Raw genomic sequence first — 26,587 nt, forward strand, 5'->3', positions numbered from 1 at the left:
AGGATGATGAAATAGTGATGATTTATTTCACTATTTTATCATCCTTCTGGATGACTCCATTATTTAAAGAAATTTTTCAGTGAAAGCTTTACATTCAAAATGTTATTTCCCAGTTATCAGATAATTGTTTAATTGTACAATTAATAGAATATTATGGAAGCAGTGCAGAATCAGTTAAACTGATTAAGCTTTGTGCGAACAGTTTTGAACTCTAGGATTGCACGAGGCAGTCAATAGATGATATATATAAAATCTTGATTTCACATGAACATGTCGTTTAATTCATACTAGGATTAAATGAGAGAAGATTGGGGCTATTGACTCTAGGTTTTGGAAATCCTTTCTCCCTTTTTTTTTCATTATTTGAATTCCTTCTGGTCTCAGTTGCCTCTCCTCCCAGCTTGGACCAGCTCATTTCAGTGATGCTTTTATGAGCAAACTAAGTCCCCATCATCCCATCTTTTCGCAGCATCCACTTTGCCAGTAGCAACTCTAGATAAATTTGGGTCTCTTCTGACTCCCATTGCCTGTTTACTACTAGGCTGGTGAGTATTTCTTGGAGAAAGTTATAAAACCAGGCTGAGTTGCTCATTACAAGGGTAGAGAAGATACCAAGATCATTGTTCAGATTGGAAGAGAATCCAGAGAATTCAAATCCTAACACCGTCTTGCAAGGAAGATGGAAAGTTAGTACTAGAGCTAAGAAGAAGAGACAATGATTCCTGACGTGTAGTGAGTTGAAACATCAGCAAACTGAGGGCAAAATGATATAAAATAGGAGATAAGAGAAAAAGCATTAAGGTGGCATGAAGGCCTGTGTGGGAATCTTTTTTCTCCCCACCTGCCAGCTTTATTATGGTCTAGTTAACAGATAAAATTGTAAAATATTTACAGTGTACATCATGATGATTTGATATATGTATATATTGTGGAAATATTCCACCTATTTAGTTAACTAACACATTCATCCCTTCAAATATTTATCTTTTTCTTTTTTTAGCAAGAGCATTTAAGTTCTACTCTCTTAGGAAATTTCAGTTATACAACACAGTGTTATCAACTATAGTCACAATGTTATACATGAGGTCCTCAGACCTTATTCATCTTCTAGCTAAAAATTTGTACATTTTTACCACATTTCCCCCACTTCTCCCTACCCCCAGCCTCAGCAACCACTTTCCTATTCTCTGTTTCTATGAGTTTGACTTTTTTTTTAGATTCCACGTATGTGAGATGATACACTATTTGTCTTTCTGTGTCTTACTTTACTCAGCATAATGCCTTCAAGAATCACCCATGTAGGGGCGCCTGGGTGGCTTAGTCGGTTAAGCGTCCGACTTTCGCTTAGGTCATGATCTCGCGGTTCGTGGATTCGAGCCCCGCGTCGGGCTCTGTGCTGACTGCCAGCTCAGAGCCTGGAGCCTGTTTCAGTCTGTGTCTCCCTCTCTCTCTGACCCTCCCCTGCTCACTCTCTCTCTCTATCTCTCTACTAGAAATAAATAAAACATTTAAAAAAAAAAAAAAAAGAATCACCCATGTAGTCACAAATGGTAAGATTTCATGCTTTTTTATGGCTGAATAATATTCCATTATGTGTATATATACCACATTTTCTTTATCCATTCATCAGTGGACTTTTAGTTCATTCCTGTGTCTTGGCTATTGTGAATAATGCTTCAGTGGACATGGGGTGCAGATATCTCTTTGAGACATGATTTCATTTCCATTGGGTATATACCCAGAAGTGGAATTACTGGATCCTAGGGTAGTTCTATTTTTTAAATTTTTTTGAGGAACCTCCATACTGCTTTCCACAGTGGTTGCAACAATTTCCATTGCCCCCAGCAGTGCACAAGGATTTCCTTTTCTCCACATTCTTGTTAATACTTGCTTTATCCCTTATATTTTTGGTACAGCCCTTCTAATGGGTGTGAGGTGATATCTCATTGTGGCTTTGATTTGCATTTCCCTGATAATTAGCAGTGATGAGCACCTTTTCAGGTACCTCTTTCCCATTTATGTCTTCTTTGGGAAAATTTAAATTTTTGTGTATTTTTTTAGTGAAGTTGGAATTCCCAGAATTATGAAAAAGCAAAATGTTTCAAGGTATAGGGAAAATAAGATCACTTAAAAAAACACAAAAACTAATATTGGGTTCAATAACTCTAAGGACTAAAGTTGTGCATTTATTTTCTCTCTTTTCTAGATCTTAGGTGCTTAATGAGTACGGTCAAAATGATTTCATAATGATCTTTGCATCTCAACCAGTGGTTTCTGTGGTTGTCTATTTACTGTATAAGAATTAAAAGATAATTTTCAGAAATGGTAATATCATGACTCTGATACAGATACAAAATGAGCAAGGGTTAAAGATTTTGTTTAATTCAATTAAATGAGGAAAACTGGCGATTGTAATAACCTGTTCAGAGGAGAATCCAAAGAATAGAACAGTGATGGGAGGCTCAAACTCACCCTTTGCGGGGCTTGAGATCATGACCTGAGAGATCATGACCTGAGACAAAGCCAGATGCTTAACCCAGTGATCCACCCAGGCACCCTGGCAGCCATTTCTTTTATAACCATGGCTGTGTGTTCACAGGTCACAGCCTTTAAATGTTCAGTAGGGTAACAAGATTCCTCAAGGGATCAGTGACCAGAGAAAAGATCTTAGATGCCCTAGAAGCTTGACCATCAAGCTTTAGTAATATAAACAGCTGGGTAACATGAAGAGCCATGGCTCCTCGAGGAAAAAAGAAGTCACCATGAGGCCAAGAATACCTTACATGACTTTACCTTAAGCTTTAATTTTCAGGATGAGACTTCTATAGAGAGGAGATAATATCACCGTTGTTGGAGGTTATCTAAACATAGTAACAATTTTCCTTATTCAGTTTTTACCTACCTACCTACATGGTGAACAGTTTAAGAACTGCTGGTTCTTTGCAAAAGGCAATAAGTAGATACTTAGTCACAGGAAGACCAATTGGGCTAGAGGGAAAGTGGACAGAGGGCATCTACTTCTCATCTATACCTCATCATTTTCCTCAGCACTAGCTGGTGCTGGGAAAGGAGATCATTAGAAGCCTTTCATTGGTGATTTCAGCAGAATAGTTTTAACTCTTAATTCCCAAGTAGCTATAAAGATAGAGATGGGTTAGCAAAGTCTTTTGCCTCCTGCACACGAATTAATCCTGAGGGTACATTTTGGATAGATCACACCAAGCAGTGTGCTCTAGAACAGGACCTCTGTAAATATGTTTAATGCTACCCATATAAACATTGTTAAAATGGAAAGTTTACACATAGTTCTTACTAATTCAGTAACATAGCAGTAATTCATTGTTACTGTTAATTTAGTAACACAGCAATTGGAAGGTAGTTAAACTCTGTATCTCATAGAAATTCAGATACGTAGATATTTGCACCAAAAATACAAACAAACAAACATCGATACTTGCACCAAAGGTAATTCAGTCATGGTAACTTCAAAGCTTTCAGTAATCTATTTGGCTAAATAATAAAAACTCATTTGGCTAAAACTAACAGAGCATCTTCCAACCTAGCCCTCTTGTTGCCTCCAGCTTGCAAGCAACCAGCATAAATCTGAAACTATTATCTAACCTTCTCCTGTGCAGTTCATCATTCATGTCACTGAAATTGATTCTTGACCTCTGTACATCTTTCTTTCCTTTAAAATTTCTCATGCTGTACCTTTTATGTTTTAAGAGAGAAGTGTGATAAAATATGAGCTAGTCATTTTTATGTTGTAGTCTTTGTGTATATACCTTAAGGTATTTTTATTGTGTATATGGATTCTTTTGTATATTGTTCTGATGTTTACATCCATTTCTCTAGATAACAAAGTACTGCTTCACATATCAAGTAATCATGATGAAACTACTCTTTTAAAATTGCTTGTGCTTCTGGCAACAAGTTTAATAGTAAAAAAAAAATTCAATGTACACATAAAGAGAAAGGTATCACTTCAGAATGACTTGTAAAATAATGTCAGCATAAAAAGAAGGCTGGTTTACAGAGCAAAAGGAAGAAATCATGTGATGTACAAGAACAAAACATATATAAAAGTTGACACCAAAGCAGTAGTGGAATTGTATTTCTTCAGGCTGACCCCATGCTTATTTACAGCAGATGTCACACCTCTGACACTAGTGATGTGAAATGGCCTAGTGAAAAGCAAGCAGCCCTAGAGGTTTTAAATTTTCAGGAAGACTGCTATAATAGATAAATGAACCAACATTTTCAGATTGCATATTATAACCTGATTCTCCATTCTAAGCAGACACCCAAATTTACGGTTTTATTTTTAAAAAATTTTTTAATGTTTTTAATTTATTTCTGAGAGAGAGAGAGAGCGTGAGCAGGGGAGGGTCAGAGAGAGAGGGAAACACAGAATCCAAAACGGGCTCCAGGCTCTGAGCTGGCTGTCAGCACAGAGCCCGATGTGGGGCTCGAACCCATGAACCGTGAGATCATGACCTGAGCCGAAGTCGGACGCTTGACCGACTGAGCCACCCAGGTGCCCCAAACACACAAATTTAGCCATTTCTAGTTAAATACTGAATGTCTTACCTTTCCTTTATATTTGATACCAACAGTAACCTAAAAATACTGTATACCTAAAGGTCAGTGTGACCAAATATGGTAAATAGACCTTGATTCCAACAAGGATGAATTTAATCTACAGTTTGGATAGTTAGCAACACTGCCACTACAGAAATGCTTGTGGTGTGTGCATATGTGTGAGTGTGTGAGTGTGTGTGTGTGTCTGTGTGTATGTGAGAGAGAGAGAGAAGGATTGTGTGTGAGACACAGAGAGAGAGATGTCCTGAGCGGGACAATCCTCCTTACTTCTGTTGGATCATAAAAGCAGTGCTGGCAGAATATCCACTGCATGTGAGGATTGGGTCCTGTTTCATAACAAACTGCTTTCACTCCCAAGAAATTGGCAAGCATCAAGTTATCTGTGTTTAAGTACATTTTTCTCCTTGTTTTTTCAACTTATCATTAGCCAGAACAGATTACCTGTCTGGAGTGTTGTTTGTTACCTACAAGAGAGATAGTGTTTGTATTTCAAATACAGATTTAACATCTGACCTAGAATTCATTATTATGCTCCTTCTCAAGCTGTGGTACAAAGTAGCAGACTCTGAACAAATGATTATTGTTCTGTGAGATTGCCACAAAATCTACCAAGTACCTCTACACATAATGGAATGAAATACCAAAATGTCTGGCTTATAATTATAGCTGATTCAAGTGCCTTTACAAAAAGGCTTCCTTTGTGTCTATTTCTCCTATGATTTTCTTCCCGTTCCATGTCCTCCTCTCTTTTAAAACTGCTACGTGTTCCATCCCTACTTTGCTTGAAACCCTGTGCTGCTATTCATCACATACCTGCCCCCCACATTTTCCATCTTATCGTTTTGTTTTCATAAGATGATGAAAGGTTTGCAAATAGAGCTATTACTATATTTTAGCTGGTTTTCAAGGTACTTTTGTGCATTTTTGGCTGGCATTATGATATAGATGACAGACCATGGCATTAATCATAGAGTGTCCCCAAACTAATAAACATATGCCAGCCAGTCCAAAAAACAGTCAGAAGACATCAAACAGTATAAAATATGTAAATATATAAATCTTAACCATTCAGCTATTAACATGCATTCCACTACTATCAAGTACAAAGTTGTGCTTCTTTTTTTTTTCTATGTTGAAAGTGATTTCCTCCAAAATGCTAAAGGTATGTTTTTATTTTCTTCTTGTTTCCAGTGTTAGTCTTGAGACCTCTAAAGACCATCTAATTTTCATTACTGTTGATGTAATTTTCTTGCTAGAAATTTTTATAAACTTATTCCTAGTACTCTATGATATAATTAGATATTTCCATTTTTTGGGGGTTTTTTTTTAGTTTTTCTATTCCCCTGGGAAATTTGTCTCCTTTTCATTCTGGAAACCTATATCCATTAGTATAGATTTTCTTTTTAATATTATTTTTCTAATTTTCTCTCTGCACATAGTAGATATTCTTAAGTGCTTTTTTGTTTTTCATTTCAATTATGAAAATTATTACATGGGTACTACAAACAGTTGAATTCACTAAACTAGGCAAAGTATCTAGATAATTTCCCATCGTAGAACCAGATGATAAAAGAGGTTAGAGCAGTAGTCGGTAAGTAAAAAATACCCTCTGACCTCAGTGCAAACCCCACATCAGCTTAGTTAAATGTTCTGGAAACTGAGGTTTGGAAGAGGCCTAGAGTATTTCTTTCCACCACCAGTTTTTTTATTTTAAGTTTATTTATTTTTTGTAGTAATCTCTATACCCAATGTGGGCCTCAAACTCACAACCCTGAGATCAAGAGTCATATGCTCTTCCAACTGAGCCAGCTGGGAGGCGGAGGGGGGCCCTCCACTGCCAGCAGTTTCAGAGTTTTGAATTCCCATTAGTTCTGTGCCACAGCAGACTGACTCTTCCTCTCTCTAGAAGTAGGCAGTGCAGAGCCATCCAGACACCTGCCGTTTACTGTGCACCAGAAAGAACTGAAAGGCAACTACACTGACTGACTTCTGCTTTTTAAAAATAATATTGAAAACCTTCCCTTAGGGTGGACTAACTAAGCCAGTTTTCTTTCAACCATCTATCACCTGGGAAAGTTTCAGAGTGTACCAAGGCCATGGCCTCCCCTGTCAGATATTCTCATTTAATTGGTCTGGAGTAGTGCCTAAGCATAACTATTTTTTAAAAACTTCCAAGATGGTTCTAGGACTGCTGGTATACAAGGTCACTGTCGGATGATGAGCAGTAATAATGAAGGTCAAATTACAAAATGGAGATCAAACTTTTTAATTGCTCTTTTTCTAATTACACAAATAATATATACATTCTTTCTTGTTTAAAAAAGAAACTATGAAAATTAGAGTGAAATTGAAAGTCCCCCTTCACGTTACTTCTCTTCTCCTCAGATGTAACCCCTGTAAATTTACAGTTTATCCTTTCAGTGGTTTTTTTCATGCATTTAAAAAAAATGCATACAGTTACGTACGCATTTATGCATATACAATAGTTTTGAAACGTAAGTAGAATTATACTATATTTGTGTGTCATCTTGCAGTTTGCTATTTTTACTTAATTTATCTTGGAGCTCTTTCCATGTGAATACATATAGATCTACCTCAGTTAAAAAATACTCTTTACTTCATTTCTTTTAATAACTGTGGTGTTTCTCAGTGTATGTGGGCTCTAATTTCTTTTTTATTTTCGCATATTTGTAGCTGAGTGGTAGAGAGCATTGACCTTAGCAGACTACCAGGTTTTGACTATAAGCATTTATAATTGTTATTATTATATTATTATTTAATTTTTCTATTTTTTACCTATATAGGCAGCATACAGGTTTTTTTAAAATAAATAAACATTTAAAAGAAGAATTTCTAAAAGAATACATTTCTTTTTTCTTTAATGTCTATTTTTGAGAGAGCACAGTGGGAGAGGGGCCAGGAGAGGGGGACAGGATCTGAAGTGGTCCCTGCTCTGGCAGGGTGACAGCAGCAAACCTGATGAGGGGCTCAAACTCACAAACTGCGAAATCATGACCTGACCCGAAGTCAGGCACTCAAATGACTGAGCCCCCCAGATGCCCCTAGAATATATTTCTAATACAGTAGAATATTTTTGTAAGCAAATTTTTAGAATTAGCACTGGTTGGTTGAGAGGGTATGTGCATTAACATTTTGAAATATACTGTCAAATTGCCCTCCAAAAGAGGCTTTCTCAATTACATTCACTACAACCAATAGAATCTCATTGCAGTATTTATTTCAAGGCCTAAACAAATCGTTCACATCTCAGTATGACTTCATGGGATAACTAAAATGTCAGGGTCCTTATTTTGACTGGAATTTTATTGAGTTGGCTTGATAGCTCCAATTATAACATGTCATCCTAAAGTTCTGACTTAACAGTCTTAAACATGTGATTAAGGAAAATGGAAAAATTATTTACTGCTTTCTTAAACAAAAATTTTCAACCTATAAAGTACAAGAGGAATAGAAATAAAACTGGGCATTAGCATTAAAGAGTCTGGACTAGATTAGCTCCAACCTTCATTGTATAGATGGGACCATTCAAAGAGAGATGTTCATATCTCCCTATCATAGTGATAGAGCAGTAACCTAAAATCTCAAGAAATAATCTACTTCAATTCTGAGAGAGAGAGACAGCATGAACAGGGGAGGGTCAGAGAGAGAGGGAGATACAGAATCTAAAACAGGCTCCAGGCTCTGAGCTGGCTGTCAGCACAGAGCCCGACTGAGCCACCCAGGACTCCATTTTTAGACTTACACATAGTAAACTTTACATCAGTATTATTTGGTATAATTTTTTATATAATGATAATGCAAGTGAAGTTTTACTATTTTTAATTAAAATTTCCTTCTTTGTAAACCCATCTTAGTTTTTCATCTACACAGTGTAGATGTAGTACCTCCTAGGGTTTGCGGTAGGATTAAATTATATAATACATTAGAAACCTTTTGCACAGTGTCTCTGGAACATAGTAAGCTTTTAATGAATTGCAATTATTGTTTCTATTCTTATTTTAATTCTGTTAACAGTATGTTCAATCCTACTTTGTATAGATCGTTTTATTTTTAGCACAAGGTAAGGTAATTTAGGGGGATATTGGCTTCTGTATTTCAAAAGATACAAATAAATCTTTTTCTGGTGTTAAAAATCATAAATCACCACTAACCATTATTTTTAAAAATCTCAATGTTTTTACCCACTGTACTTTAGAAAAATATATAAAAATTAACCTTACTAAAATGTTTTATGCTTAATTGGCTTGCAGGCTTAAGATCTAGATATAAGAGGAATGAAATACAAGAAACAGATTCAGTAAAGAATAACTGCTTTAATAGAGGTCAGAAAATGTGTGCACTATTGAAAGGTCTTTCTGACTCTGTGATTCATCAAAGTTTTCTAATTCCCCTCTTGGTATGTTGGGGCAGATCCTGTGAAGTGAATAAACTATACCCAGGTATAAATTAAGTTGTGTGGATGCTTATATAAAAACAAAATGGGGCCTTCTGGAAGAATCTGTGTCTCTTACCCTCAGGAGATACAGGGTGGGCAGATTGCTTCCATCAAAAGCTACATTCTAAATCTGTTCCTTTTCTTTAGCTTTCTTGAGTTCTTTGATGGCATTTCTCCCATCCCTCCCTCCTACCATCAGACTGGCATTGAGCACTCCCACGTGTTGGCTTGATTGGTACACAATTGGATTAGGTATCAAGTATTCAGTCGTATTAATGTAGAAAACTGTAGACTTGAATGTCATTTTTGGATTTTAGTTGGACTGTATTAGAATAAACGGTGATAAGCAATCTCTTCAAAAAGTCAATTATACTTTCTCCAAATTAGCGCTGGAATTCTTTCCAATCTGTTACTTTTCTGGTCTCCCCATTTGGAAACTTTATTGATCATTTTTCACATCTTTCTTTTCCTGGGATTTTTGTCCTCCTGTCTGCTTTCACTCCTCCTTCCTGCTTTATACCTTGGACCTTTTTTTTCCACTCTACTCTCTCTCCTTGATACCACGGTATTTAATGTTGTTTCAGTATTAGTTTGTTTTTGAGAAGCTTACATATCACTGTATCCTTATCTTTAATGCCCCTTTAAACCTCCTGAAATGTAGATTTATTTTTCCATATAAATTATGTTAGTGTTAGTTAGTTAGTTACTTAGTTAATTTAGAGGGAGAGAGCAGTGAAGGGGCAGAGAGAGAGAGAGAGAGAGGGAGAGAGAGAATCCCAAGCAGGCTCTGTGCTGTCAGCACAGAGCTCGATGCTGGGTTCCATCTCACAAACCATGAGATCATTACCTGAACCAAAATCAAGAGTCAGATGCTTAACCAACTAAGCCACCCAGACACCCCTCCATCTAAAGCCTTATTAAGTTAACACTTTGAAATACTTAGAAGTGCCTAAGTTATATTTTTCAAATTATACTTTTAGGTAAAGCTGGCTCTCTGTGTGTGGTGTCACCCCTCTCCCTAACTTTTTATCACTTTTGGGATTCAGGGGGAACATATGATTGATAAATTATTTCGTCTAAGTCATTGAGGTATCATTTAAAAGTTAACGTCTGTATTCTAATATACTAGTTTTCAGTTGGACTCAGTTCTAACCATTGTTACTATTATCATTTGAAAATATAATTTGGTTATTCTGTGGTTAGACCCCCAAGATGAGAATTTCTCTAAGGGTTATAGCATATCTAAATTCTGATTTCAGAATCAGAGGTTTTTGGGTTTTTTTTAATTTTTTTTTTTTTTTAATTTCTAGGAGAGAGAGAGACAGCGTGAGCAGGGGAGGGTCAGAGAGAGAGGGAGTCACAGACTGAAACAGGCTCCAAGCTCCGAACTGGCAGTCAGCACAGAGCCCGACGCGGGGCTCGAACCCACGAACTGCGAGATCATGACCTAAGCGAAAGTCGGACGCTTAACCGACTAAGCCACCCAGGCGCCCCCAGAATCAGAGTTTTAATTTTTATTTTGGACTCCTCAGTACTTTGCATATGTTTTGATTAACTTATTAACTAATGTAGTTTTTTGAGCTTAGTTTATTAAGATCCACTTAATTACTTATTTCATAATGTAATAAAATAGTTCTAAAGCCCTAAAGGATTTACTTTCACTTATTTTGCCATTTTAGGTGCTTCTATCCTACTGTATCTATTGTTGGCATTCTCGTTTCATTTAAAAATTTTAATCTTGGGGCGCCTGGGTGGCTCAGTCAGTTAAGCGTCCGACTTCAGCTCAGGTCATGATCTCACGGTTCGTGGGTTCGAGCCCCACATTGGGCTCTGTGCTGACAGCTAGCTCAGAGCCTGGAGCCTGCTTTAGATTCTGTGTCTCGCCCTCTCTCTGACCCTCCCCTGCTCATGCTGTCTCTATCTCGCTCTCAAAAATAAATAAAATATTTTTTAAAAATTTTAATCTTATTTTGATAGTCTTTTAAAAAACTGGCTCCAGTTTGATTGTTATTTTCCATCTTAAAAAGCATCTTAAGTAAAAGTAATATTTGTAGAATGTGCTAGCTCATTAGAATTAAAGTATTTATAATTTTATAAGAACTTGATAAAGTTTTAAGATTAATCTCAACATTTTTATTTTACTCTATGTTTAATATGTGAGAAAATATCCTTTTTGCCATTGGTTCATCATTTTATAAAATACCCATGAATGATTTTACTTTTTATGGTTGGCTATCAGAATGTATAATGAAGTATGTTATAGTTTTCTTCATATATAGTCTTTTGCTTGTGAGTCTAGGTCTTTTATGTTAAGCATGTAGCCCTACAAGGGTACACATGCCATTTTTATGCTCACATTAAATGTAAAATTCATTCAGACTAACAAAAGCAAGCTGATTTGGAGAGGTGTGGACAGTGAACAAAAGAGACAAGTACCAGGTAGAGCTTGTATGGTGAGTGTGGTGTGGTATCATTTGTGTGCTGAAAGGTAGCTGAACATTTCCATTTTGGTGTCAGTCCCTTGGGAAGGATGGGGGTTTCATAATGGGGTGTGATCTGCCCTCTTACTAAGAGTGATTGACACTGAATGATTAAATAGAAGAGGAGAATAAATACCACTCCTCCCCTTTTAAGACTAAGCACATATACACTGAATGCACATCTTTTCAGTGTAGAAGACAGTCTGGCCTAATGATAGCACGTATCTGAAAAGCTAGGAGAGTGAATTAACTGAGCAGATCAAAATGCAAGGAAACCCAAATTATATAGTATCCTTAAAAACAACTTTTAAAAGCTGAATGTAATGGTAAATGCACATACAGAATACAATGGAAGACCCCATTTGTAAAAGTGGAATCCTGACATCAGCCTCTTGGTAAATGCGTGGGCAGAATGGTTCCCTGAATTGAATAACATAGTGCATACCACAGTGACTGATGAAATTGATGTGTCTGCAGGAGAGCGTGTTCTATTACTGAAGGCTTTAACCTATTTTCTCCTCCTCCACAACTAGCTCCTGAGTGGATGTTATCCTCAAGGAAGTGTATTTAATTCAAAAGAAGATATCTTATAGAAGGGCAGATTTAATTTAAGAATTCATAGAATTCATATCCATTCAAAGGATATGTTAGTTAAATTCATAGAATTTATCCATAGAAAAGAGAACTGTGGGCAAACATTATAAGTAATATGGTTATATTTTTCAAAGATACCATTTTTGAATGTGTTATTTGGAAGACCAGAATTTCAGTCATTCGTTGGTAATTATTATGATTCTTTAATTTTGCATTATCTCTTAGAACACATGGGTGAAACAATATTGAAGCTGGATTGTAATATTTTTATTAACTTATTATATTAAGGTATGTAATTGCACCAGAAATAATCAGAAAAAGTAGTTTCTTGGTTCTTCCCTTAAATTTTTGAAAATATGATGCATTCCTTCTACCTTGGATAAATACTTGTTAATCATTGCAAAGAATGAAAGCCCATCTTGTGAATCCATTATTCTAAAATCTGTAAGGTAATATTGGTAACTGAAGAAACAGGCCATAGTTATCCTAGTATTTGCCAAGTATAAAAACCAAACAAACAAAAAACACTCTCCATAACTTGTTCCAAAAAATAGAATACTAGTGCTCAGTAGGTTAGTAGTACTTAGTTTGTCTTTGAAGTATATAGTAGTATAAGTTGTTAAGCTTGCTATTTTTTTCGTTCACCCCCCACAAATGTAACTAATTATGATTATTTTATTGTCAGTATAGTCTTAAGTTGATGCTCACAGTTACCACTTACTTGCTATCTTTTTAAAAAATGTTGTGACCTTTTGTTTGTGCTTAATAAGAATTATGGAGTCATAAGTGTATTTAAAAATAAACTTAAAATAGCTCTTAAAACATTTTATTTGGAGACAAAACAAGCAAATTCTATACTCAACAAGTAGATTAAAAACCTTTATAAATATACAGTATTATGCATGGCCCCAATGTACATTCAAATGTTAATTAAGGATAGATTTATGTTCATGTCAGTTTAGAAGAATTTACCCTAAAGGAAAACAAATTTCGTACAGAAGGAAAAGAAAATAGATTGTCCCCATAATTGAACTAGCATCGACCTTTATTAACAATCTAAATGTTTAGAAGCTTTCTTCTGTAGCTTCTTCTGATTCAGATAGTTACTGTATTGCTCTAATATTACCTCATAATTTGCTAGATATCTGTCACTCACCATAGACATCTGACTTCTTTATATCAGATTTCACTGCATTACTTAGTATGTACAAAGGAAAAAATTCTTCCAGTTCAACTGGTTTCCACCGTCAACATAATTTACACCCAAAGAAATGTTAAACTAATAAAATTTAATTTGGTCTGTAATTTTCTCAGTTGCTGAGTGTATTGCCAGTGCACATTATGTCAACAGCTTTATTTTGTAATGGACTTCTTTTTAAAGCTAGCTGGTCATTTTTTTGTTGACCATTGGCTGCCCTCTAGTGGACTACAACTGTTCTTTTAAAATGACCTCTCATATCTAAAAAAAAAAGTCATTTCTATAAGCAAGTGACTAGTCTTTCATGCATTAGTACTCTTGTTTTTCATTGACTATTATGTGTCAATAAAAACACACAATTAGCTTTATAACTTTGATAGAACATTTTGCCAAAGACCATCTTGAGAGCAATCGGCATTAAAAATAGGCATCACATACTCATTAAGAGGGTGCGTTACAAAGAGGCTAACTAATCTCATTGATAGTGTATTTGGGCATTTTTAAAAATTTATAATGTATTTTATGTCCCATGTTCCCTCCTTCTAAGACTTTTTTCTTGTTCTCGTTGCAGATGCTACAACTGTGGCGGCCTTGATCATCATGCTAAGGAATGTAGTCTACCTCCTCAGCCAAAGAAGTGCCATTACTGTCAGAGCATCGCGCACATGGTGGCAAACTGCCCACATAAGACTGTTGCGCAGCCGCCTGCCAGTTCTCAGGGAAGACAGGAAGCAGAATCACAGCCATGCACTTCGACTTTTCCTCGAGAGCTGGGGGGAGGGCATGGCTGCACGTCACCGCCGTTTCCTCAGGAGGCGAGGTTCGAGATCTCAGAATGGCCGGGCAGGTCACCTCAAGAAACTTCCCTGGCGAAGTCCTCTGCAGTGCCGGAAGAACCAAGCAAAAAGGGGCCTTCCGTTCAAAAAAGGAAAAAGACCTAACCCTCCTTCTTAAATGTTACAGATTTCTTTCCCCAGTTGGGAAGTCTACCTCATGCAAGTATAGGGGACAGTATTTCACAGCAGCAGCTGATTTGGGATTTTTAACTACTGTCGAGGAACTGTGAATTTTTTTAAACAGACAAATCACTAAGCAAATTACATTTGAGCAGGGTGTCATGTTTTATGTGATTCAAAGAATGAAATACTATGTATATCTATATGTGCATGTGTGAGAGGGAGAGAGCCTGAGTCTGTGTGTGTGTAGGAGGATTTTATATAGGAATGCAGACATATATATAAAGCGGGTTTGTCTTTATATATGTGTGTATAGAAATACAAGCACACACCCTCCCTCACAGAATTGGACATCCCCAAGAATTGAAAACCCATATGAAGCATTTTAGATGGTTTCAGAGATCATCCCTGGAGATTTTTCTTCAAGTACCACTCCCTTTATGTTACATGAAAATAAACACATGACTGTTACCTTTTGTGTGAACCAAAGGTTACTTCAGATCTCAGAGCTGCCAATCATATGGTACTAAAGGTTTTAAGTCATCAGTCCTCCCAAGTTGGGATTGCCTCCCTTTCCTGACGTCTGTAGAGGGTTTCCCTTACCCCAGCCCCCTTTGAAGGCAGTACCTTAACTCCATATGCCTCCGACTGCCATAAGCTCTTTTGAATCTGGGATCCATAACTCCAGAAAAGACAATGAATGTGTAATTACTGTGCCGATATTTCAGTGTTTTTAATTCACATGTTTTGATTGTAAATTAGATGCCTACTAAGAAAAATTAAGGGGGAGGGCAATGTACAAATGTAGTGACTTGATTGTTTTCCGTGGTATTTTGATACCAGCTCATTATCAGCTTTCACATGTTGTGAAGTTTTTGAGGGATTGTGGCAACAGCAGCTTCCCTTGGCAGAGTCAGTCCGCACCATCACTTCGAGCAGGGGGGCCTCCTCGTTTACTACTGAAGACCTTGGAGGAAAACTCCAGTCATGCGGTGTGGTTTTTTGTTTTGTTTTGTTTTTGTTTTTGTTTTTTTTTGGTTTTTGGTTTTTGGGTTGTTTTTTTTTTTTTTTTTTTTTTTTTTTTTTTTTTTTTTGTTTTTTTTTTTTTTGTTTTTTTTTTTTTTTTTTTTTTTTTTTTTGGTGGCTGTTTCTATTCCCCCTAGAGTGTTATCTAACTTGTCTCTAAAACCAAACAGCACAGGTAAGAAAAAATGCTAGGTTTGAGAATGGAAAAGTAAGTGGATGTTCACAGTTGCCCCTATGGTTGTCCTGGAGCAGCATGTGGTGACAGTCAACTAGAGTGGCGCGCCTGGGGCAGGGGGCGGAGCCTCTCCCAGGAGAGCTGCGAGGATCTCACATGCTGGCATTGATTTTATGGAGGTTCCCGCCACTGCTCATGCTGAAGTCCCCTGCACGGCGGGTTCAGGGCTGACATTCAGGAACGGGGATAGAGACGCTTCTCAGGTTGGTCCCCAGTTAGGTTAATAATAAACTGGCTGGGGACCAGTCCTAGTATCGGTCCCTTTAGGTTTCAGTCATTAAAAAATAAAGAAAATGTTGGTGTCCTCCTCGTTCTAGATGTTATGGGTAACTTTCTGAAACATCTCCAAGAAGGTACCAATTCGTTATACTGCTTTAACATGGGCAATAAACAACGTTTCGTGTGAGACTGTTGGTGTAAGCTCAGATAATCAAAAAAAGAGAATAGCATGAGTCCAGTGAGACCTGTTCTGCTGAGCGGCTCTGCCCCCTCCCCAACCTGTCCTGCCCTGGGGGACACAGGCAGTTCCTGCTGCTTCAGCACGCCAGCATTAGGAGAAAATGCAGCAGGCTGGGCTGACGGCCTGTTATAGCTCAGCTTGAATTCAGCTTGAATTCCGAGACAGTGTTTGTGAGACTCTCCATGGTAAATATATCCATGTGCTGTGATGCAAAGCTTACCTTTGACGATATTGAATGTGGTATATAGCTGTAGAGAAGTACTTCCTTGCCTTACGTGAGGATTGTAAGCTTATTTAAATTATGTAGACAAATCAAAGTGGCATTGCTTAATTTTTAGCAGGCATAATAAGCAGGTTTAACAGGAAAAATGCAAAACATGATAAGTCACTTTGAAAATTCAAACCAAAGTTCCTTGACCTTATAGAAATAGGAAATTATGGACTTGAGAATTGGACATTCCCTGTTTACATATAAAAAGTTCAGAGCTGAGATCAAAGTAAAAAAAAAAGGGGGGGGAGGTTATAACTGGACCTTATGGGTGCAATTTAAAAACATTTTAAGCATCTTACCAGACTGAACTAAGAGCACATACCAAACCTGTCTTATGGTTAAAAGCTGGGGTTTATTTTTTATACAAAAATATTATCACTATTACATAACATACTCAGGACAAAGAACTTTGCTCAGGGAACATACCATATAATGTTGTTTCTTTACAGAATGGTCTACAGTCCTGCTTACTCAAAACAAACCAAATAACTTAGACATTTATATAAGTATTATGTACTGATGCTAGTAATAACTACCTCTGAGTTTGACATAGGTCAGAATTTCCGAATATCAGATATCAGCTTTCCTATTTTTATTTCCCGTGCTCTAATGCAGAATTCCAAACTCCTTGCATATTGAGTATCTATCACTGATGTGAGCACAGTGTCCATTCACATGGGTGAAATATTCTGTTTACAGCAAAAGGCTACCTCATAGTTGATGCATAGCACACCTTTATGCTGCTCCAGCCTTTCAGTGGCTGATAATTCTCTGGTACAGAACCTTTTAATCTATATTATAGATAGCAATTCACAACTACATGTTTCCGACAAACACTTGTGAATAATGAAGCATCTCATTTAGTTATTAGCAAAGTCTCCGAGCATTTCCTTAAAGTTACCATGTATTTAGTTTGAAGACTTATGGGCACCCTTCCACTTAAGCAAAACACAAAAAACACAGAAACAATCTTGGACACAGCTGCTTTGCCCCAGAAGTCGGGACAGAAAGGGGTAGCAGGAGGAGAGGTTGGTGTATGAGCATATTCATGCTGGGCAAAAGTATAAAGGGTGCCAATCTCCATTTTTGTGTCTGTGCTGCCCTAAGGCCAAGCTTATTTCAGCATTACTGCCCTAGGCACGTAACAAACCAGCACTGGCTTGCCAAGGAGTGAATATAGAATAAACGTGCAATGCCATTTCTAGCTACTGAGGAGAAGGGTCTGTGTGAAGCATCAGTTTACAGGGGTTACTAATAGGTTGGGTAGGAGGACTGTGAATTAGTTGCCCCTTGACCTCACCCCCATGTCAACACAGTTGTAATTCCTAAGAAAGATGCACTTACCAGTCTCTTAGCCCTGGGAGCTATTCATTGCTACATGACAGATGATAGTAGAAACCTTTTTATACTGCATTTCTAGTCTTTACTGGAAGACTTTGGATGTATTTTTACAACTGAAAATTTTTTAAAGTTTTTTTTTTTTACCTGCTTATAACTTGGAAACTTGGCGTGCAACATAGGGAAAAAGATCAGGGAACATCAGAGTATTTAACATCGTTCCATCTACAAACATTGGATGTTTTAATGCCAATATTTTGAAATATTCTGGCTCAGTTTTGTTTTGCACCAGTGAGGCCCCAAGTTACTGCTAGTTGTATTTAGTTTGTGAATAGAAGCCCATAAGTGTTAATAGACTTTGTAACATTCACTGTAAGATGAATTATACAGGACATGGGAAATCTCATTAAGTCTTAAAGTTAATTTAAATTAATTTATCTGTTTTCTCTAAGAAATGTTTATCATAAAATATATATGTGTATTTCCCCTTTGGTTATACAATTTGGGAAAGTGTGTACAAGTGCAACTGCACTGACTTTAATTTTCTAGATGTCTTAATGAGATTTGTTTTAGAGAAGAACAACTCGTGAAGAGCATCAAGTTCTGTCTTAACATAGTCGTCAGCAGCCTCTTTTAAGATGTGGTGGTTGTGTGATCTGTGTCATAGTTGTTCAGTTAGAATGTGAGAGGTTGACCTATGAATCGTTCTTAAATTTCGTATTTGGAACAAAGCTGCGAAGTTATGGTAAAGTACTGTACTGTGAGAAACTATTACAATATTTAATACATCTGTGGCTTAACACTTGTGAGTGTTACCAGCTTGAAAACGATGGTGTTGACTACCTCTTGAATTACTTAGTGTCTGTCAACCACTGGCACCCACCACCAAGCTGGCTTAAATTAGTATGTGTTGCTTTTTGGTATTAACAGTTCTAACCATCCTAGAGACCAAAGTGAACACTGATTTCTGTATGTCTTTAATATGGTGTTTAACTAGTGTTTTTAAATTATCCTGTGTAGTATTTAGATTACCTCGTTGTCCATTTTGGCTTATGTTGTTTACAAGTGAAAATTAAAAAAAAAAAAAAACCAACACTTGAACTGTATGTGTTTAAAGGACAAAAAAAAGAGTAGATGTTTGGAATGGCATTTCACTCGTGTCATCTTGATGGACTGTTTGCCTTTCTGAAGACCATGGATTTTATATTCTTATCATGCCTGATGTCTTATTCTGTCAATTATGGATATTTTAAGGTTTAAAAAATTACTTGATTAAAAAATAAAACATATAACATTGGCATTTATTATGAGTTTTGGAGATTTTTCATGATTTGTATGATCATTCAATTAAAATAATGGATAGAAGGCCAGTTGAGGGGTGTTAATACCAACCTGAGCATAGATAGTTTTAACTTATCTTCAGATATTGGTGATTATCAAAATGGAACTTAGGACAATACAGGTGCTGAATAAATTCAGTCTAAACAAATGAAGGTAGGTAGGTCCTGTCATCATAAGGAATCCTCCTGTGTTAGCAGACATGGGTTATGCAGGCTCGTGAGTCAAGATACGTGCATCATGTGGTCATGAAAAGTGGCCTAAAAACAAAAATGTTCAAACCCTTGGAAAAACCATTTTAGATTTTTTTTCCTAATAGCTTTAAAGTATTTGAAGAGGACAATCAAAGCCAGGTTATACCAGTACCAAGTATCTAAAATGTGAATGCAGGTTTATCAAACTATGTATATAGTATTGGCACATTATGAAAACAATTTGATAAAACTGTTGTGTTCTATAAACTGACCCAGTCTGACAATTAAACTCATTTTCATTTCCATTCTACACCTGGATGCTTCACTTTTTCTTTCTTTGTGTGTGTGTGTGTGGGGGGGGGGGGAGCAGATTCTACCATGACTCTACCGTGACTTCTGTTTTGTTTTTGTTTCTATAGTAATTAAACACATATTTTACCATCTGAACCATTTTTAAATATCCAGTTCAGCAGTGTTATTTCACCTTGTGCAGCAGTGATTTTAGTATGTGAGGGTCTCTGTCATGAATATTCATGAAAGAGTGATTGCATAAAAATTTCATTGATAATTATTTACTTTCATGGGTAATTATTATTAACAAGAGAATCTTTGTTATAAAATTTGTACTTTACCGTAAAGAATATGGAGAACCTTGAAGAATAATTAAAGTAGTACATAATCCCATCACCTGGAAATAAGCATTAATATTTTTTCTTAATATTCTTCTAATTTCTTTCCAATAAAAAATTTAGAGATAGATTCTTAAAATTAGGTAATAAATGATTGGGAACTTTATACTTTTAATCATTAATGTATAACTTTACACATTAACATCATTAAATGTGTCATGTCAAAAATTGTTTAAAAACAATGTTTCAGATAATTGCATGTTCAGTTTGAGGACATGAGAACCAGGTGGAGGGGCCTGGTTTGGATAGTGAAGGAAGAGAGTCCAATACAGAAGAGACGGCATGAACAGAAGACTGGAGTCAAGATGCAGTTCATGTTCAGTCAGCCAGTAAAGAGATGAATATGGTGGGACAAATTATATGAATGTATTAGAGCTCAACCAAAGCAGCCAGGACCCTTAGAGGTCACCAACTTTGGAAGAAAGGAAAAGAATAGGAGGTGAGCACCCCATTTACCCTCTGCTTTGACCCTACGGGCACTTCCCAGCTACCTGAGGTGCCACGGAATGATAAAGCCCCCAAAGGAAGTGGAGGTCTTTCTGAGCTGAGAATACAAATTCAGTAGTGTCAAAACAACAGAAAATTGGGAGAGACAAATCCCAGAGAGGAGGGATCACAGAGAAGGAACCGTTATGTAGATTCCTTTCAAGTCATTGAGTAAAAAGACTCCTCCGAAAACCACAGCTGAGATCAAGGCCACAACTAGGATGAGGCCAGAGGTGCCCGGAGTGTAAAATTTAAAGAGGTGCTCATGATTGGGATGGTACCTAGCCCTAAGCACCTCCCTTTTCTCACCCTAGTCCAGCCCCTGACTAGGAGGCTAACAGAGTTAAAGGTGTTCTCCTCACCAACTACCTAGTGCTAGAGAACTAGAGATTGAACTTCAAGCCACAGAGATAAATGGGCTTTGGTAAACACCTGGCTTGGTGTCTGGATTTCAGAAGGTTTAACCCCTAGGAATAATGCAGTTCCTACACTAGGGAAAGTGCAAAAATAAGTAGACCAGCCCTAACGAAGCCTAAAATTAACTCTGGATGGGACCAAGATGACAGTTGGTACACTACTTACCTACCAAAAGAAAACAACCCTCCTTGGAAGAAGATGGCATTCAGAGTCTCTACAAATTTTCATCTACAATGTCTAGCATTCAGTTAAAAAGTATGAAGCATGCAAATAAACAGGACCATTTGGCTAGAAACAAAGGAAAATAACACATCAAAACACACAGGTAATTTGGCTACTGCAAGTATACAAGGACTTTAGAAATAACTGGTAAATAAATAGAGAAGATATAAAAAGTCAAACATATTTTAGCACCAAAAATTATAGTAACTGAAACTAAGAATTGGACAGATGGGTGTAACAACAAATTAAAAGCAACAGGACAAATGAGTGAAGACAAGTCTATAGAAAGTATCCAGATTGATGGACAGAAACATTTTAATGGGGCAATATAAGTGAAACCCAATTACAGTGCTTTTTAAAAAATATAGCAACATGGTTGATACCCTTTCTCGTAAATGGAAATGAAGAGGTGAATAAATGTAATGCAGCAACTAGGAAAGCTAAGAGTTAAGAATTTTTCAAGATAGGGATGCCTGGCTCAGTCAGTTGAGCATCCCAGTTCGGCTTAGGCTGTGATCTCATGGTTCATGAGCTGGAGCCCCACACTGGGCTCTCTACTGTCAGCATGGAGCCTCCTTCAGATCCCCTGCCCCCCGCCCCCTTCTGTGCTTGCTCTGTCTTTCTCAAAAATAAAAATAAACATCTAACAAAAAAAAAAAAAACATTTTTCAAGATAAAAAATTGACTTTCTCGTTTCTGTTTTATTTTATCATGGGGAAAGTCAAAATATAGCAGAAGTACTGTGGAAAATCTGTAAATGTTGACAAAAGTATTACAAAGTTTCTTCCTTGACAAAATTATTGCAATGTTACTACAGCCTTGCCTCCCAACTTTTTGCTAAAGTGGTAGCTAGAGGCCCCGTTGGACTTCTGCTCTTTGTTTTTATCCTTCAAGGTGGATATCTTTCCCACCTCACTGTGGGTTTGAAACCTAGCAAATCTGACAATAAAACAGAGAGGCAGAAAGACAAGATAGACTGATTCTAATACAGTCTAAAGCAGCTCTTTGCTTTACTCTCTTAATAGTATCTTCTCATGACCTTGTCATTTACCCTTAAGGATACCGAATGCACATTTGGAGGCAGAGGGAAACCAGTGTAGAGAGAGATGGAAGCTTCTAGAAGACAACCTAAGAATGGAACTACTTTCATAAAACAACATGGGGGACAGGACTTCTCACCACTTCTTTTGGTTGCCATTTTGGAGGGCTCTAGACTTTGCAGGGGAAGGGCACATAGATAATTTTGGTATGATAATAGAGCTCTCTAGACCATCATTGAGAAGCTTTGGCTTCAGGTGATCTGAGGATTTATAAATGCTTAGAAATACACGCGCACTATGCTGGCACACCCACGTGCTGATCTGGAGAAGGCTGGTTCACTACATTCATCTTCTCCAGGAAGTTCCTGGGGAAAAGAATATAGTGCTTCACTGATAGATAGGAGACTGACAAGTAAAATATAGGGAGTCCAGTATGCTTCCATAATTAATATTTCTTTTCTGTTTTGTAATAAAGAACAAATATAGGGCCCATTCAGAATAATAGAAAGTCCCAGAATCAATCTTGGGCTTTCCTTATGTATACACAGAATTCTACCTACCCCAGTTTTTGCATCTTATATAAGCTTTTCGTAAGAATGTTTATATGAAGCTTTTGCTTGGTAGGCTACTAAATTTAAAAAGTTCATATTACAGTCCATCATTTTGTGATAGATTCTGCTCCTGTTTTCTTGTTATTTTCATGAAATTGATTTTTTTTCCTCTCGAAAGCTATGGGTTCTCTTGTCTGCTTTACTTACTAGAAACCATCGAATTTAAAAGAACACTTTTTTTTTACTGCTACTCAAATATAATTTCTGTCATCCTCAATTTAGAAATCAGCATATGTTAACCTTTATAATCTTCCCCCTCCAACACACCACACACACACACACACACACACACACACACACACACACACACACACACATACACACACACACACACTTTCTGAAGTGGTTTTAGGTCTCTGGAAAATGGTCAATACATCTGAGGCTGTGTGTTTCTTAAAACAAAATATTCACTTTAAAAGTTTCTTATCTAGGATACATGTGTGTACTTTGTTTCTAAAATTAACAATGTGTTTTGGGGCCCCTGGGGGGCTCAGTTGGCTGAGTGTCCAACTCTTGATTTCAGCTCAAGTCATGATCCCAGGTTCGTACCAACTCCAGCCTTGGGGATTTTGTTAACACCCCAGGTGGCATGGTTACTTTTGCTCTTTTGTCAAGAAAACTGGACTCTCCCTTAAGTGTTAAGGTAGCCGCAATGCTGGGAAGCCAGTACAAGGAAAGACAGCTTAAGAATCAAACCATATTTACATTTGAATCAGTTCGAATAGATGTATTATTGGTAAGTGGTCTTTTCTAATGACTGTTTCATGTTTTCTTCTAGAAGTGTGCCCTCACTACTAACATGTCAGATAGGTCAAGTCCTTTTTATCCCTTGTTTTGCTTAGATTACCATGTCACATATTCAGGCCATTGCAGTGATCTCTACATTGGCTCTTCAAATTCTCTTATTTCTTCATGAAATTAATTTTGTACAAATAACTTTCATCAGCTAGCCCAGATATAAGTTTAGCTAGTCCTGTAGTAAAGTTGCTTCTGTCACTCACCCAAAGCAATCCATTTAAAACAACAATGATAGAATCTAATTATGATCATAATAAACTTTCTCAAGGTAGAAACTTTGGAAAATACAAAGGAGGGGCTGAAATGTGAGGAACTGTTGTTGAAGCATTCTGGAGGTGTCTCATGATCCACTCTGTTCCCCTAGGTTGGCACTTTCTTTTTGTTTATAAATACCGTACAATGTTTATAAACTGATGAGACACACCAGATGGCCGGGGAAATTTTAACTCAGAACAAAGCGGTTGGAAGAGACCCCAGAATATCATTTGGCCCAATATTCTGTCTTCATCCAGAATCACACCAGATTATCCCAGGTAGTTTATTTCTAAAACCTACCCAAGATTCCACACGTTCCATTAGCCCCCCACCACAATGTCTAATGTTCCAACACAAACCCAACCCCACCCCAAAAACAAAACAAAACAAGCAGTAATAAACTGTAGGCCACTATCTAATTACTTAAGAAATCTCATTTGAAAACTCAGTGTTAACAACCTGTAGTGTGGGGCGCCTGGGTGGCTCAGTCAATTAAGCGTTTGACTCTTGATTTCCGCTCACGTCATGATCTTGCCATTGGTGAGATCCAGCCCTGCATTAGCCCCTGTGTTGACAGCTCAGAGTCGGCTTGGGATTCTCTCTGTCCCTCTCCCTCTCCACCCCTCCTTCAGTCGCTCACTCTTTCTCAAAATAAATAAACAAGCATTTTTAAAAACCTACAATGAATCTTCTCCTTCTCCTTCTTCTCCTCTTTCCCCTCCCCAACCCCTCCACTTCCTCTCCTCCTCCTTCTTTTCTGAGACACACACAGAGAGAGAGAGAGAGAGAGAGAGAGAGAAAGTGTGAGCAGGGGAGAAGGGCAGAAGGAGAGAGAGAAAGAATCTCAAACAGGCTCCATGCTGAGTGTGGACTTGAGGCTCTTGATCCCACAACCATGGGATCATGACCTAAGTCAAAATCAAGAGTCTGATGCTCAACTGATTGAGCCACCCATGTGCCCCATATAGTGCTTCTTTTTAATTAAAAATTATTTTTAATGGAGCACTGTCCCAACTAGGGACAGTAAAAGATGTCCCTAGGATGTAAAAGATAACCCACATAACTCAGCACAATCTAAACAGCATGTCCTAATGTAGTCCATGGTACAATGGGTGTGTGAAGTGTAAAGGATGAAAGTCTAACTTTAAGAAATCATGGAACTGTAGTTTAAGGATTCTGTGATTAAAGACCAAGTATGATGCATGTCAGTTGCTACACACGGCCACCAGAGGACACTCTTAACTAGCTTTCTGAAAGAGTTTTACATTGCTTCATAGGAATTACTGAATTTCTCAATATTTCATATGATTGATAAACTTACCTAGGAGAATTTCCCCCAGGAAAAATATGCAATTATAAGTGATGAATTTATGGGCTCTTATGCAGAAGACAAAGGCTGTCAGTATAGAGTTCATGATAACGAAGTTATATTGATACTGGTAACTTGTCTAGGACAAAAATTTTTCAGCATTTCTAGGTCGTTTTGTCATGAGAAATTTCAAAACTGTAGACACCCAACTGCATAAACATACATGCTATATTACTAACCCATAAGTTCCTCATCCACCTTCCAAGCAATAAGAAATATAAGACCTCTAAAATTTTTAGTTGGGATTTTATTCCTTACTTAGAACTTGGATGCTGTTCTCAGACATCTTAACAGGTATGGTCCCCCACTATGTGAGAAGAAATTTATCTTGTTAAAATGCTCACACAATCACTATCAGGTGTTCTGGGTTTTGGATTTGAATATGTGCACCTAGAAGCAAGGAAAAATTAGATACGAGTTCCAAGAGAATTTCCAGGTATACTTTAGTGAAGAGATATTTCTTTCATCTTCAGCTTTCATGTATGTGTAACTGGTTAATATAATAGCTTTCATTTGTATAGTGCTCTATTGTTTCCACAGTGCTTTGTATTGGGTTCTCACAAAAGCATTCTAAGGTAAAGATTGCAGATATAAATATTCCTATATTACAAAGGAGTAAATGTTCAGGTCACATGATCAGGCTTGGCGCTAGAAGAGTCACCTCAGGATTCAAAGCATTCTCTCATTCTGCACATCAGAACCAGGCAGTAAGCTTCCTTGTGGCTCTGTTATTATTCAGGAAGCTACAGGGAGCCAAAGAAAGTGACTAAGGGAGATTAAAGGATCAAAATCACACAACAACAGTAGTCAAAGTGTACAAACCTCCAGTCATAAATATGTCCTGAGGGTGTAATGTACAACATGGTGACTGTGGTTAATGATATGTGTTGTATGTTTGTAAGTTGCTAAGAGGATTCATTTTTTTAAGTGTATTTATTTATTTATTTTGAGAGAGAGGGAGAGGGGGTCAGGGACAGAAAGGGAAAGGGAGAGAATCCCAAGCAGGCTCTGCACTGTCAGTTTAGACCCTGATGTGGGGCTCAAACCCACGAACCATGAGATCATGACCTGAACCAAGGTCGGACCCTTAACCAACTGAGCCATCCAGGCAGTCTTAATAGGGTCAATCTTAAAAGGTCTCATTACAAGAAAATAAATGTGTGGCTGTGTATGATTATGGTTGTTAACTAGACTTACTGTGGTGATCATTTCACAATATATACATATATGAAATCATCATGTTGTACACCTGAAAGTAATATAATGTTAGATGTCAATTATATCTCAGTAAAAAAGATTAATTTTTAGAAAATTTTTAAATATTTTTGTTTATTTTAGAGAGAGAGACAGAGTGCGAGCAGGGGAGGGGCAGAGCTAGAGGGAGACACAGAATCCAAAGCAGGTTCCAGGCTCTGAGCTGTCAGCACAGAGCCTGATGCAGGGCTCAAACCCATGAACCATGAGATCATGACCTGAGCCAAAGTCAGGTGCTCAAGTGACCGAGCCACCCAGATGCCCCAAGAATAAATATTTTAAAAATAAACATTGACAG

General features: G+C 37.3%; 1 protein-coding gene across 1 annotated transcript in view; it reads left to right on the forward strand.

Annotated features, from left to right (window-relative positions):
• The window catches only part of LIN28B (lin-28 homolog B), a 115,252-nt gene extending 100,815 nt beyond the window's left edge, over window positions 1–14,437 (forward strand). The window contains exon 4 of the mRNA XM_039255694.1: window positions 13,902–14,437. Within this exon, the coding sequence (XP_039111625.1) occupies window positions 13,902–14,271 (370 nt within the window). The 3' untranslated portion in view covers window positions 14,272–14,437. The remainder of the gene's footprint in view (window positions 1–13,901) is intronic.
• Window positions 14,438–26,587: the final 12,150 nt, after the last annotated feature.

The sequence above is a fragment of the Hyaena hyaena genome, unplaced genomic scaffold (genome assembly GCF_003009895.1).
Source record: "Hyaena hyaena isolate Hyena2069 unplaced genomic scaffold, ASM300989v1 scaffold_538, whole genome shotgun sequence".
In the NCBI taxonomy this organism is placed as follows: Eukaryota; Metazoa; Chordata; class Mammalia; order Carnivora; family Hyaenidae; genus Hyaena; species Hyaena hyaena.